At 38.7% G+C, this 16,002-nt stretch overlaps 1 protein-coding gene across 1 annotated transcript; it reads right to left on the reverse strand.

Moving 5' to 3' along the window:
- Positions 1-5,434: 5,434 nt before the first annotated feature.
- LOC140952897 (uncharacterized) lies at positions 5,435-14,088 on the reverse strand. Its single transcript, XM_073402345.1, has 5 exons — positions 12,977-14,088; positions 11,945-12,416; positions 9,644-10,293; positions 8,787-9,131; positions 5,435-7,869 (listed from the first exon to the last, which is right to left on the reverse strand). Exons 1-5 carry the CDS (start codon positions 13,966-13,968, stop codon positions 7,461-7,463), a joined length of 2,868 nt encoding a protein of 955 aa, XP_073258446.1. The 5' UTR covers positions 13,969-14,088; the 3' UTR covers positions 5,435-7,460.
- Between the last annotated feature and the right edge of the window lie 1,914 nt (positions 14,089-16,002).

Here is a 16,002-nt window from a genome sequence, read left to right on the forward strand (position 1 = left end):
TCCTAGCTGATAGGAGGTAAAGGAAAAAACTCTTAACATTAACTAAGGGCAAACATACCGATTGATCTTTTTCCAGTCTGCCAACTATTCTGTATGTGTTGTTGACGGGATGATGATAAATATGGACAGTTGAGATTCCTTCTGAGCCACCAGAGTATTTCCAGTGTGTTTTTTCTTTGTTACATAGCATCACAGCTGCTTGTGCCTTGGCGATAGATTTCTCACTATAACAGCCAGGAAACACATTTGTAAGTCAGATTAAAACTATTCCATATTGTGAACAACCGGGTGACCACATTTTTGCATAGTCTACCTGTTGTCACCTGAAAAGCTTAAACTGCTAACGATAAGACAGTGATGATATTACTGCATTTGCATTATGGTATAAAGGAACATAGTTACAAGAGTTATGTCTTCATCATTTCTTCCTGCTCAGTGTTTCCTTGAAGGTTGATGGTTGTTGGTTGTTTATTTTAGACCGGAAGAAAATCTATGACAGTTGCCGTTTATCTTTTTGTTTGAGGAATGGCGGCTGGGGGAGGTAAGGAGCATACTGTATTGCATGTATTCATAGCCAATACTTTTACATTGTGCCTTCTACCGACTTGGTCATTTCTATTATTCACACCGCCGACCGTGTCTCAGCAATACCCGAAAAAAAAATTGTTTTATTTTATCACATCCTCAGATTGAACCGTTCGTTTCTCCTCAATGACGACCCTTCGCAGACTCTTGCTGCTAAAATATTGGAACCATCGTATTCATCGACTCTCATAGAGTGTGTTGGCGCAGGTGATGTCACAAAAGCCTTCCGAGTGATCTCAAAGCCAGTAGGAGAACAATTGAAATCGATCTGTCGCAATCATGTGATGATAACAGCTCACCTCATCTTTGAAAGAACTCGCGTACAAGGATGAAATCAGCTTATTCTCTCTCAATTCTGACAAAACAACCACGCATACAATGCAGTGACAATGCACATGTTTCCTCGTAAGTTAAGAAGTTAGATAACCGGCTTTAACTGCTCCACTTCACCGAGATCTCAGTAAATAGCAGGGTGTAAATACCAGAGTTCCCGTTAGTAGTAGGGCTTCAGCAAACTTAACCGTTTTGGTGCGTTCCCTTTGCGTTCCGTATGCGTTCCCTTAATTAATAGGCATATGGGTCGTTGGTGGATTCCCTTTGGATTCCCTCGCAAAAAGTGGATTCCCTTTATTAATATGTATAAGTGTCTTCCTGCATACCAATTCGGTATAGGTTTACTAATGAGCGTCACTCTACTACAATAGGAACAATAGACTTGCGTAGACTTGCCCGTTAAGTAACTTGAGCTCGGTTTTCGGACCGTCTATTAAAAGGAAAATAGGAGCGATCACCTAGCAACGCGAGAAACGGCGTCCTATATCTTATTAAGCGCTAAAACTCAGATATATATATAAACACAAAGTGGAGTTGGAAAGTCTTTATTTCAGTTTAGTTTATGTCTTCTTATCTAGCTCTAAAACTCGGATATATCAACAAAACATACACAAAGGGGAGCTGAAAACGCTTTATTTCAAGTTTGTCTGACTATTACAGAACCGTTTTCTCCCATCTATCTCGAGGAAATGAAAGTCTTGTCATTTTCACGCACGGTTAATCAGTTAATTATGCGAGTTCACAAGCCCAAAGTTGAATACAAATTAGTCCTACAGGAAAAACCTCAAGGGAGCAACCTTGACGTATTATTATAAAACAAATAACTTAACAAGGATCAATTCAAACACGCGACTCATAATTGCTAGCAATAAAATCAGACACGAGATACCGTTTAAAACAAAAAGAGTCAAATACACAGTGATTTGAAAGAAATCTTTTAAAATAGTCAAAGAAAGCAAGCCATCCTTTTTCTTTTTTGCATTGCGCACAATGTTTTACTTACCCCTCTCCCTTTTCAATTTTATTTCTCTCCTCATTTTTTTTTATTCCCTTCTCCACAATTTTATTATTTTCCCTCCTCAATGTTTTTATTCCCTCCTCCACAATTTTTATTATTTTCCCTCCTCGATGTTTTTTATTCCCCTCCTCCACCTCCACCTCCCCCTCTACCTCCTCATTTCCATTGTTTTCTCTCCACCACCACCACCTCCTCATTTCTATTGTTTTCTCTCCACCACCACCACCACCACCACCGCCACATTTCTATTGTTTTCCCTCCACCACCACCGCCACATTTCTATTGTTTTCCCTCCCTTCACGACTCGCCGCACCCTTTCAGGGTTCGCTAACCCAACCTATACAGTATGTGGTCCTTGCTCTGCGCAAGTCCGCGATTCCCTTGGTCCGCGACTTTTCCGAAAATGATAAAATATTTCGTCGAGAAAAAAAATACGTTGAATAATGAAACATCTTGTGATTTACTGATTAGCATTCTTTCATATGACGAAGTTTCGACTTTCTTGCTGTGGGTGAAGACGCGAAATTAAAGTTTGTTGACAGGTAGGTTAATTTGTCTTTCTTGAAGTTTGGATGTTTGCGGCACCGTAAATTACATGTTCATGTTTACTTAGCCTGCGAATAAATAAAACGCAACGGGAAGACGTGCCTTTTTGCAGAACAGGTTTTCAGATCAACTTATTTCTGCTGTTGGAAGCATATTGCTGTAGACTCTAAATTTTTTGTTTTATCGACTCTTGAAAAATATCACCAAAGATCGCTTAGCGATCCTTGGTCCGCGACCTATGACCTTCGTCGAATAAAACTTCCCAAAATAAAAAGAGACGGCCTTTGTTTTCGAAGAATGTTTTGAAAATTGTCCCTATACATGTCTACAAGTTCTCTTTTTTTAATACCTCGAATACTTACAGAGTTTTTGGTAATTATTTTCGACCGCGCTGAAAACCGCTCGTCGACGCTCGTGTGGGAGACTCGAGGAGACTGTTGTCTGAAGTCGTTGAAAGAAAAGCAGATTGTTTTATCCTCACAACATCTTCCAAAAAAAACTTTAGCTTAATTGCATCAAGAAAAGAAAAAAAATACATGAGATATTGTGAAAATCACGTTTTCGTGTGGAAACTATAACATTTTTACGTTTTTTTCGTGCTGCTTACCTGAGACGCGGACCAAGGACCATCGAAAACGGTCGCCTTTTTTCGAATTCCAAGCAAAATATTTATGCCCGGAACTTGAAACTTCAGGATTATCGATTGGTCGTATACCCACCCAGCTGATCACAAAGGATCTGTCTTTTTCTTCAAGAAAGGGAAATCTCCCGTACCGGATTAGAAAAACTGTTAGCAAACGCTACAGACGATGACGAAGCGGCATTTTTCCACTTTCCGAATTCGAGCATGATTGAGACAATTTTCGAGCTTACAGCCATGCATTGCCGAAGCAAAAACTGCGACTGAAAGAAACAAACATTAGCAATCTAATCTGCAGTAGTGATTACGACACCTCCGCCGATGTTACACTATTCAGGGTCTCCCAAACAGTTTTGACTAACCTAATCAAAAAACGTAAATTCTGCTTTTCGTTGTAATACGTCAACATCGTCATGAAGAGACAGTTTGTCCCTCATACTTGACTTTGATAAACCTGTACGTTTTAAAAACAAAAAAAGGAAACAAAACAGGACAAAAGTAATCAGAAACAAAATAAATACAGAAATTCAGAAATCCCTTCCGAGAAAGTGCCAAACCAATGAGACAAAACAGCGAAGCAAACGTTAGTATTAAAATTGCAAATGTGTCCAGTTTTTCAATTTTAAATTTGCGCTCGAGGAAAAAGACTTAATACTTAGTCTGCACCAGAAAATGAAACTATCCTTAGCTGGCGGTCTACCATTCGTCCATTAAGACACCTCCGAGATTGCAATTAAACGTGTTTACATTTTTGAATCACTAACAACGCACAACAAATCAAGCGTATGGGGACACACGCTTTCAGCACGACCATGAAAGAGCTTAAAAAGAATACCAACAGTTGCTATCCCAAACTTTAAGGAAGTAAATATGTTCAGTTTTCGTTACGTGTGTAAATTTTGAATTTCAGTCATAATCACTTTTAAAAAAAGGCTTTGAGAAAAAAAAATATTTTCTTTTCAATTTAATGATTTCCTACAGTAGAGAGAATTTCTTCCATACGAGGACCTTTTTAGGTAATACTGCGCAGCAAAAGCTATAAACAATTAAAAATATGTTTGAGTCGAATGTCTAGCATAGAGCCATGCCTGTTACTTCCGGATTTGCGTATAGTAAAGACGGCCATTTTTCATGAGAAATGCATCAGTTTATATGAAATTACAGCTTTCCAAAAATTGTGGTTTCGACACTTCGATACACTTCCCAGTTGCAGTAGAACGAAGGTTGAATAAATTTTATGTATTCTTTTGTAGCAACCGGGGATATCAAGCGAGATTTATAATAGTGAAATTATGATTAAATTAACACTCAACCAATCCAACTAACTGTAGGAGAAAGCAATCATCTCACCACTCAGAATCGGTTACTTTTGCACTTACTCAACCTGCGTGCAGATGAAAGTGAGCGAAACTTGTGTCGGTTAAAGAGCCTTAAGAGACTCAGAAATTCATGCTTTTCTGTAATGGAGGCGAGAGCTGCTGAAGGTGCCTGCTTCCCCAGTAGACTAGAAAACTGGCTGATAATAATGCATCAGGAAGCAAAATGTATTTAAAACAGAGGAAACAAAATACTGGAGAACTATTAATGCCTAACTTTTTCCAAAAGAAGCTTAGTCCTTGCTTGTTTATGCCCGCTATTTCCAACCGTTGAGGATCAGTCTATAACCCCATCTTCCCAACATTTAAAGTTAATTTAGCTGAAAAGCTAGGGATCGAATTCAGTGCTCCATTCAGGTCATTTGAGTTTCGTTCATATGGAACCGATTCAAAGATATCACTGAACTCGATCCCTAGCTTCTTAGGTAAATTAACTTGGGAAGTCAACACTATGGAACTGATCTCTTTTTTGTAACTACGCACCTCATTTTGCTTTGTACAGAAGTCCAATCCAAAACCTTCTCTCAACTGAGTTATTCACAGTACGTCGACCGGTAAAGAGCGCAATTGTAGATAGACGTGCAACTGTTCGATCTAATATATGATTTGTTTAAACTTGCCTTTTGAGTTGGCTCATCCTATTGGTCAAAAGTCCTTTCCGAGAAAAGCCTGATCAAATTATTATGGATCATAAACATCTATCTTGTCTATCACTATCCGGGATCTAAGCGCCCTATTGTTCTTATTTTGGAACCACTCTTAGGAGGGCTAAAGTCAGCAAACAGATTAGGGACTTAATATTTCGGTTATAAGGTTTAACTTAATGAGACTGCGCGCAACTCGTGCGAATACGGAAAATACTTTATTAAACGCTCTAATATTATCTACTAAGATCCATAGGCCCTATTGTTTCCTACAAAAAATACACCAGGGGCCGGTTGCTCGAAGCCTGGTTAGCGCTAACCGTTGGTTAAGAGGTATCAAAATGTATAGGTTTCCATGGTATTTAACGCTGGTTAGCACTAACCATGCTTCGAGCAACCCGGGCCAGATCGTCAATGGCTTATAAAATTCGAAGAGGCTTCCTCAATTCTGTTTATACTCTGCAGTCCTGCGAAGAGTGCTCGGAAGGCAATGCAACGAGGAAAAAAGGTAGAAAAGAAGACTCCCGCCTCATATAATAGAATTTACGTACACGAATAAGCGTGGGCCTGAATAAACGCCGGAGTTTAGAGTACAAATAACACTATGTGCCATAGTCCTGGAAAAATGCAGCCCTTGTTGAGTTGATTCGAATTATTCTTTTAAATATTTGTGATGTTCTGTTATGCTGATGTCGCTGAGGAAATAGACCTTAAAACCTATCTTTTGTTACGTTTTTCGCTTTCCATATCGTTTTGAATAAGTCAAAGAGAAAAGAAAAAAGGACCTTCGAATTTCGATTGCATTGAGGAGATCAAACATAGACTGATTTGATCTAAAGCAACTACACCTTCCAAAGCTTTACTTTATTTTTTTCTATAATATGCAAATCAAAAGCACCGGTCTCGACAAGATCTCTGCGCGACTTCTTCGTGAATGCCCTGACCTTATCGCTTATTTTGTTGTATTTTCAATCGTTCTGTTGTAACGTGCAGGCATTTTTCTTGAAGACCCGAAATGCTCTAAAGTAATTCCCCTATTAAAGTTGGTAGTACGTTCCTACTTGAATAACTTCGCCCAACCTCCAAAATTCGTCTTGCAGCGGAAGTCTTTCAGGGAATCGTTTACGATCAATTTTATAACTTTAACGAAACGTATAACTACCAGGGGCACCCAACGACAATTTTCGGAAGAATATGTTTTCGGAAGACGATTTGAGATCTAGAATTTTCGAAACATTTGTTGTAAAATTTCTTGCTTGCCTGCCTCCCCTAGGATTTTCGAACATCCAAAAAATGGTATATTTGCCTATTTTTAACGGATTTTTACCCTAACTTGAAGGTCACCTAGAATTTTCGGAAGCCATTTTTCTGGGTGAAATTTTCGAAAAGGTAATTTTTGATCCCTATAATTTTCGGATCACTAGACTTTCAGCTAGGAAATCCGAACAGATGAAAAATTTTTAGGGGATAAAAATATGCCTATATCTACCGTTTAAATACTAAAATACGTTTAACAATGCTATGTTTAAGTGGTTTTGAACTATATTCTCGTTGGGTGCCCCTGAACTACCACTGATTATTAAGCATTTTGTGCGCTCCACTTAACTGCCAGGGCCTAGCCAGAACCTGTTGACAACCAGGCTTTCAATATCGATAAATGCAAGGTTAACGTTTTCTGACATTCTATCCTTTAATCTTAATTGCTATAGTTCAGAAACGCTTCTTTCAGGGGCACTCAACGACAATTTTCGGAAAATATCTATTCGGAACACGATTTGAGATATAGAATTTACGAAACATTTTTTCCAAAATTTCTTGCTTGTCTGCCTCTCCTAGGATTTTCCAACATCTAAAAAATGGTATAATTGCCCATTTTTAACGGATTTTTGCCCTAAAAAGGTCACCTAAAATTTTCGGGAGCCCTTTTTCTGGCTGAAATTTTCAAAAAGGTAGGTTTTGATCCCTATAATTTTCGAATCACTAGACTTTCAGCTAGGAAATCCGAACAGATGAAAAATTTTTAGGGGATAAAAATATGCCTATATCTACCGTTTTAATACTAAAATACGTTTAACAATGCTATGTTTAAGTGGTTTTGAACAATATTCTCGTTGGGTGCCCCAGTTCTTTTAAAAAAGTGTTTTGTGAACGGTTCTCTCTATGTCAGTCAATGTGTAACTAGCAGTATCCTTATAGTCAAATGATTCGTCCTCTTCTCTTTATACTCATTAACCTCGGTCTTATATTGTAGATGGGTGCATGGCATCTCCGCGGAAACGTCAAGTCTTGGTCTCTATCCTTTCTAACTTAATTCAATCTTAATCTCGGATAATGCATGGAATTTCGTTATCCTTAGAACTGCCTCCGCCACCCAGAGGCTGAAGGGCATGTCTAGTTGGTTCTCCCGAACTGTCTGAAATGTTTGCAGGGCAAAGAGTTTTCAAAAACTCATCAGCTTGAGCCTCTTCGCAGGCCCGGCGTCCCTCCTCGTGATAAGCCTCAAACATCCGGGGTGTGAAGAATTGATTGACGGTGTTATGTTGGGGGAACGCGTTACAAAGGCACTTAGACAAACCAGCACATAAACTTGATTTGCTGTGACAACACTCGCAGCAGCAGAAAGTTAATTCCTTGTTTTTTTCTTTGCTCAGAATATCCTCGGGTTTCCTTGGAACAAGAAGAATGATTTCTCCATCTTCATTTTCTGTATCATAGTGGACTTTAAATCTGTATAAAAACATTTTTACAGGGTTAACTGTGATCGGTCTTGATATAGCATGGTAAACACTGTTCAATTTAAAAACAAATTAAGGTGTTAATCGTTCTTAATCAAGAAATACGAAAAAAAGTAAGTACAAGCACGAGCTGCATTCACAGCCGCAAAAATAAAAACTTTTTAACCGTCAGAGGCCAGTCTCCTAATATAACTGACCCTAACGTAAGGCGTGTCTTATAACGTCTTGGTGTTAAAATAAAGAGTTTCATGATAGGCCTCTGAACGTAACTAGTTTGCTGTTATGTCTGCCGTTATAAGCCCGCAACCTAATGATCACCTGCATATTTTGCTTGCGCTTTAATGATTGCAAAGTATGTGAGTAAACATGGAATTGCAATTTAACTTTTTCAAGCATGCACTCATGATTCAGCGCCGCCATTAATGACTTCAAATCATCACCGCAAAAAATTTCAGGGGACAAAGTTATTAGCGATCAATGCATGAGACATTTAAAAGAATTTGATTGTTCTAAGGTAGACCCGTTTTTATCCCCCTGAACGTCCTCATTGCTGAAAAAAAAAAAATGTTCGGCACCCGCCCGTTCTTACGTCCCATCCGCTACGAGGGACAATAAACGTCCTGTTTACTTCAAAATAGTCTAAGAACTTATAGTCTAGTAACACTTTCACTCCCAGAATGAATAGCGACTTCCATTCATGCAAATGAAACCTCTTTAACATTACTTTCACAAGGTGCAATTTGTTTTTTATTATGTTGCAAAATGAAATTTAGAAAATTTTGTTGTATTTGACTCTGCCTACTTTATATAGAGTGAAAAGGTTAAAGTTTTATTAGAACGAGAGACGTCATTGCCAAAAGAGTTCTATTCAAACTATAGAAAAGGTATGATAAAGCGGAGAGTACATACTTGTAACAATGTGGTTTCTTCCGTTTTTGAGGGTTCACAAACGATCGCATCAGGTCTGTAATAACATCTTTGCCATCTTCATTATAAAATGAGCAGTTCAGCTTTGTACGAGCAATCTTCAGTGCGTCAAGAATACTGTCTCCGTATTTATCCTTTTTGTCTTTATGTCCTCCGTCCACAACAACAATCCTTTTCAGTTTCCTCTGCAACAGTGGCAAAATGGCCAGATTTTGGTAATGACCACCGTCGCTGAGTAGCAAGACTGCTGGTGGAATTGGCCCAATGGTGTCCTTGGAGAATAATAATCTCAGATTGTAGACGAAAGAATTGTGGACAGTAAACCACCTGAAAAGAGTCAGCGATGGATGGTTGGTTTTTCAAAACAAATCTTGTATGCTCCCCTCCCTCAAAAAATATTGATAATGGCAGGATGATGATGATGATGATGATGATGATGATAAAGACGACGACGATGGTAGTAGTGGTTGTAGTGGTGGCATTGGTGGTGGTGGTGGTGATGATGATGATAACGATAATGAATGATGATGATGATGATGATGATGATGATGATGATGATGATGATAGCTCATTCTTGTCTCGAGTATTAATGAAAATGGAAACAAATGGAATTCCTTATCTGCGTTTTATATTAGAACTAGCTGAAGCCTGTTCTTTTGCCCACATTCATTCGGCGCTTACATAGTGCCCGAGTACAATATGGCTCACATCGATGTTTTGGCAACAGCAAGGAAAAGACTTACCCACTGTAACCAAACTGTAGAGGGAAACCGAAACAAGCAGTTTATTATCAAATAGCAGAAACAGGTCATCCTGACAGACAGAAACAATTCTCTCACCTGACAATTTTTTCACAGAATCCTGGTTCTTGCACTTCTAAATCAGGAATTGGACTATCACTTTCCGAACACCCTTCATTCTGTTCTTTGTTCTCATCTGAGACAGGACCTGGCATGGCCGTTTCCTCCACCACTGAATCAGGAACCTGGATGACAGTTTCGTTTCGTTTCTGTTCCTCCTGACGTAACCCAGGCCTCGCAATAACAGTTTCTTCACACCCTTCCTCTTGACCTTCTGACCCAGGAACTGGCATGGCAGATTCTCCGCATTTTTCAATTGTTTCTTCCACTCCTAAATCAGAAGCTGGTACGACAGTTTCTTCATATCCTTCTTTTTGAGCTTCCGCCCCTTGATCAGGAACTGTCGTGGCAGTTTCTCTGCGCTCTTCCACTCCTAAATCAGGAACTGGCACGACATTTTCTCCTCCCTTTTCTATTTGTTCTTCCACTTCTGAACTGTGAACTTTGATGGGATTTTTTTCACACCCTGAATCAAGGACTGCGATGACAGCCAGCATGACGTGTATTCCAACGAAGATTCCCACGGAACAATCAAGTGATAATTCATAATGGTTATGATCATGATAGTAAAAGATCGAGGGGATTGTTAAGGGAATTCCACTTAAAATGTATATAACGAGCTCCTTCATCTGTAAAGTTATAAAAAGGACAAAAAGGATAGTAAAGAAGCTTATAAGGAAGGTCTTGGTGAACAGAACGACGGTAAGGTTAACAGGTGAATACTTATTGAATTCAGATGAAGTTGTTGTTGATGATGATGATGATGATGAAGGTGATGAGAACAATGATTGATGGGTTTAAAAAATGACCCAATTTCTAACTACAGTCGAACCTCTCGGTACGGACACCTTTCTATTATGGATAGTTTCCAATGTCCCAACAAAATTCTCATATATTTTTAAAAAAAACCTCAGTAATACGGACTCTTTCTAATACGGACAACGGACACTAAATCTCGGCCCCAGAGAGTAAATTCATGTGAACTTATTCTCTTTATTATGGACACTGCGGTGCTCAGGTGAATCCCGAATCCCGATCAGGTGAATCTGCACAGGGTGAATCCCGTCTAGGCGGGTTAATGATCTGTGCAAGATGATATGAAGCCCAGTCGCTTTATACCAAACAACTTTTTGCGAAAGGTGTACAAAGGAACATAACCGACTTTTTGAAGGCTTCAATAACTACAGATAGCATTAAGATCTTTTCTATTACAGTTTGTACTCTATTTACTGTTTACTTCACTTGCAAAATAGCGAAAGACACTTTCAGAATTGTGCTTTACGTTACAACTTTTTCCATGCAGCTTTGCGCTGCTGCTCGTTTTGTTTTAAACCAGTGATTTGTCTGTAGCTCAGATGTACAGTGTTGTATGCTGCTGAAAGACAGTGTCTTTGTACTGTGGAATAATAACTTTAAATGCAGTTTAAAGACCAGTGTGGACCTGGTTTTAGCTACTGAACACTTAAAACTGTAAGTAAAGTCTTAAAAGTGACGTCATCACAGTGACCACTTTTATACGGACTATCGCTCTGTCCCTTCGGTGTCCGTATTAGAGAGGTTCAACGGTACGATAAATATGGCTCGAAAGTTGCGAAGACAATTATCAAGGAAGATGATTATGAGCGTGATGACCATTTACGTGCCGGCTTGATATGACCAGTTGCAACCGCATTCGAACAAAACGTTAAAAACACTCAGTCATTTCTTTGATCATCTTAAAACCTCTTTAATACAAACAACCATATATATATATATACTTTCTTTTTATACTCATCGTTTTGCCATCTCCGCCTGCAAATAGCAAGAGTTAGACGAGGCCGGCGGATTTCCATGGCCCATTACGCATGGTTTCAGCCATACGAATAAGGCACCGTTTTAGAACAAAATAAGGTGCATGCGAAGGAAAATAAAACGTAAAAACGGCACGTTTTTCAGACCACTTCGAACAGCGGAAGCTTTTCCCGTTGGTTTTCCACGTGATATCAGAAAAATGGTTGCTCATGTGCGGGTACGCCACTTTCCAACGCCTAGCGTGCGAACGACAGACGTTTCTCCTCGCTTATCGCCTGCTGGGTTCGCTGAAGTTTGCGAAACGTCTCTCAGCAGCGATGAGCAAGGAGAAACGTCTGCCGTTCGCAGGCTATCCAACACCAGTTATTCTATATATATATATATATATATATATATATTTCAGGCGAAGCACTGTTAAATTGCCACAACAGATCGATTTCACAACGTACGAGAAATTCATCGAGAAAACATGTTTAATACGAGTATTACCTTTTTAAATGCGCAACTTTGTTTTCGGTGTTTTGAATCACTTATCTTTGTGGACCCCATTTCAAGTCCAAGAATTGTGTGAAGACGAGTCAATCCTTCAATAGATTCTTCATATTTTCCCATGTGTTTGGAAAGTGCTGCTGCAGATATCGCCATGGCCTCTGACAACATGATGTCTTCGGGTTCCAGTTTGCCTTTTAACTGTCCTTTTCCACACTGGTCAAAACGCTGTATACCCGAGGGTGACATAGTTAACAGGGTATAGTTCGTTTTGTCTTTCTCGTTGTTCTTCCAACGGTTCACAACAATGTTGGATATATACTCGGGCTTCATGTCTTCCAGATCTGCTAAGGTCAGGGGCCTCGTCTCATTTTTCGAGTTGCATAAGCAGCATAACCATTGAGGACAAATGCCTAAACATCCGTATAGTCTGGTGCTGTTTTCGTGATAAAACGCTTTTTGTAACCTCCACCTGTAAAGTGAAAATCGAATCCACTATTAAAGCCAATGTGAATATCACGGCAGTCATATCAGACTTCAAATTTAACCTTTCATTCTCGGATGATTGTACGTACCACTATGAGTTAAGCTTATATTGTGTGTTATTTGTATGATTTGTAATTTGTTTAGAAAAACAAATTGTTTGTATTGAATAAAACGATGGGAGCTCCACTTTTAGCCTTGCCTAAATTTATAGACAGTGGAAGCTTCCCTTTCGCAAATGGAGCTCGACGCTTATGGAAAAGGTTTTTGAAAGCGGAATGTCAAAACAAGGTCAGTTTGTTAAGACAGATGTCTGAAGCAGCGAGTTCCCCGGCTGGTTTACAAGTGTGTCTGTGTGCCCATTTTTTTATTTGCAGATTCTTCATTCACATAGTTTTTAAAAAGTCTTGTATTGAACATTGCTATAGATGATTTTAACCTCAAGAAGATCGAAATTGATCAAAGAGGTACATTGCAATTTATCTTGACGGGCTTGCATCAAGGCATTCTTGTAATATTTCCACTAGTCCCGCGAACAACTATTCTTACCTATTGTAGACAAACACAAGCTTCTCTTTTAAAGTTGTCGTGAAGGGAGAAATCACCAAGGCAACTCCAGAGGCAAACAGAAGCCAATGAAAATGACGATCTTCGTGTTTGATAAAGAATAATGGCAAGTCAACTGTAAACACCTTCCAATATATGACAAAAGAATACACATAGACTATAAGGACATAAGAGGTCTTTCTCCGCAGGAAAGGAATCGTAACCCATAAAATCACTGCAAGGATTCCAACCATAACCTGTGTCCAGACTGGGATCTTCACAAAAAAGTCGTATATTGTAAAAGGGATAAACGTGAATATCAACACACTTCCAGTAGAGTATTCAAACAGAAGCAGAACGCTTCTTAAACAAGGGTGTTTAAAGAAGAACTTTTTGGCTGATGAGTTGACAGCATAAAGGACAACAAAACAAACAAACAGCACAGAAAAAAGAATAGCGATATCACGTTTGGGACTTCTATTTAGACAACGATCGATGACGTCTTTGCCAGGCACTGCAGACTCATTCATTTCTCTCTGTCTCTCAAAAGCGGCATCGCAGTCAGCTGCCTTTCGCATTAACTTTCCAATCCCGAAGCGATCAATCATAACCGCTACTGGAAATGCATACGTTCCCCACTGAATTACTGGGTGGACGAATAGTACTATAGTAATGAGACTCATGAAGAAAAATGTGTCAAAGGCGCCTTTCCAAAAGCCAGTCCAGTCACAAATGTATCCTGATCTGTCTTTCATATGGTTAAAAAACTCCTCGTGCCAGTCTCTTTCGCCCTCTCCTTCTCTCTTTTCATCTTTATTTTGTTCGCGATATTTCCAGTCCAGGTAAGCTGTGCCTGTGTAGCCACCCCCTGACACGCAACTCAAATAATCCACTTCAACTCTGCTATTAAGTAGACTGCGCAGGACTCCGGAGCAAAAGGCCGCTGACCTGATGCCACCACCAGAAAATGCCAAACCAGTGCTGTCTTGTGGCATTTTAATACCTCAATAGAATTCTGAAAATGGATGAGACAGATCGTTTTTTCTAGGGCCATCGTAGTTAAATCAAGAATAAAACACAGACAGAGGTGATAAGCATTGTAAATTATACTTATTAGCGACTACCGTATATATTTACTGTAAAGAAATTTCTTAATCTTATTGCCAGATCAATTGTCAATTTTGTATAAATAATTTTGTCATAATCTGGAGTGTAAGGGTCACGTTTGATTTCTTTTGAAAATGTATGTTTACAAACGGCATAGGAAAAGACAAGTTTACATAAAAATGCAAAATTTCACCCATATTTGTGAGACAGATCGTCGACAGCTGCACATTAATCTTTTACATGCAGATTACCATCTGCATGTGGTAATACTACCATATTAGTATTACCATATTACCATTTAGTAAATGATAGGCGTCTGATATCTAGCCTTCTCTTAGAACACGTCATCTTATTCTTCGTGTCATGTAAGGGAATAAAAGACATTCTTGGATTCTAGATTCCGCTCCACGGATTTACATGATTCCAGTCTTTAACAGTGGAACTTATTGAATTCGGGATTCTAATTGTTTGCGAGATTCCGGATTCCTTGAGCTGTATTTCGTTTCCCAAAGCCCAGGATTCCGGATTCCACAAGCAAGATTTTTCCAGATATTCCGGATTCCACAAGTAAAGGGTTTCCGCATTCCGGAATCCCTAACACGGGACTTCGGGACGATTATGAATGCTTGCCACTACAACAGCAGGTTAAAAATTTGATTTTCCTTTTCAGTTAATTTTAAAAATATCCCCTAACACAGTTTAAGTAAGATTTACCATTACATTTGCGACTCATGAAAGGGATGAGATGTAAGTATGGTCTGAGAAAAAGAGGTGTGGGAACTGAGAGAAATAGAAAAAGATATAGGAAACTGTGCTTTCAAATTCTCTGCACAAGGTAAATTGTATCCTTTGTATTGCCTTTCTTTAACATCCTTAAAATAAGAAGCGAACTTTTTTTGTGATATCTAATTCATTTCTCAAACACGCGTTTTCATATCGGTCACTAGTGTCGTTACTTATGTATAAAAAACGAAAAGAAAAACAGAGAAATAATGCTAGGAACAAACTTTTTCATTAATGGTCGATTTCTCCCAAATACACTGACAAAATAAAAGAGATGTAATAAGATGGAATTGTTTACTGTAGCTTTCTCTCATGCATATTAAAATGAAAGAGTTGTATCGGCCGCTCGCTCAATTTACGTGAGCTATAGTTCTATATTGAAAAAGTATAAGTAGAGTCTTTTACATTTACGCCTTATTAACATAAGCTTGTCACTTTCTAGAAGAGTTACAAAAAATATCAGTTGTGAAAATGGAAAGACCTTGGCTGAATCAATTCTTCACAGACAAACAAATACTCACCTTACGACGTCCTTGTACCTCGACAATTTACAGGGGCATGTTTTTTTTTAATGGAAAGACCTTGGCTGAATCAATTCTTCTCAGATAAACAAATACTCACCTTACGTCAACCTTACGTCCTTGTATTTCAGTACACTGAAGGCGGCCAATCTTCACAGCTCGACAATTTACAGGGACATGTTTTTTGCATGCAGACACTATCTGCTTTGATCACAGACAAAGCGCAGATGTTCTTGGAAGATGACTTCTTGGAATGTCTGTTTCATCCTTGGTACATCCCATTGGTCAGGTATTTTCTTGTGTATTACCTTATTTGGTTATTGTTATCGTTTTTTATTCATTATTAAACTATATTGGTTGTAGTATGGCATAACACAGTCGACAAAAAATTAATTAACTTAAGTGTACAATGTGATTCAAATTTTATTCTGGTTTTGTTTTCTTTTTCTTTTTCTTCCTTTCTTTTTATTTTCCTTTTGTTTTCTCTGTTTTTGGATATGCACGACGTTTGAAACAAAGAAAATAATTAAAAAATCACTGATATTTATATTTGCACCCATATGCACTAAGCCTAAAACACTCAAGTGTATATATAATGTGGTTCAAATTTCATTCTGG

This window comes from Porites lutea, chromosome 11 (genome assembly GCF_958299795.1).
Source record: "Porites lutea chromosome 11, jaPorLute2.1, whole genome shotgun sequence".
Classification (NCBI taxonomy): domain Eukaryota; kingdom Metazoa; phylum Cnidaria; class Anthozoa; order Scleractinia; family Poritidae; genus Porites; species Porites lutea.

Coding starts and splice junctions, on each gene's coding strand:
- LOC140952897 (XM_073402345.1), bottom strand. CDS start 13,968: ATGCCACAAGACAGCACTGGTTTGGCATTTTCTGGTGGTGGCATCAGG. Junction 9,132..9,643: donor TTCTGTGAAAAAATTGTCAG/GTGAGAGAATTG, acceptor GACTCTTTTCAG/GTGGTTTACTGTCCACAATT. Junction 7,870..8,786: donor AAGAAACCACATTGTTACAA/GTATGTACTCTC, acceptor GTTTTTATACAG/ATTTAAAGTCCACTATGATA.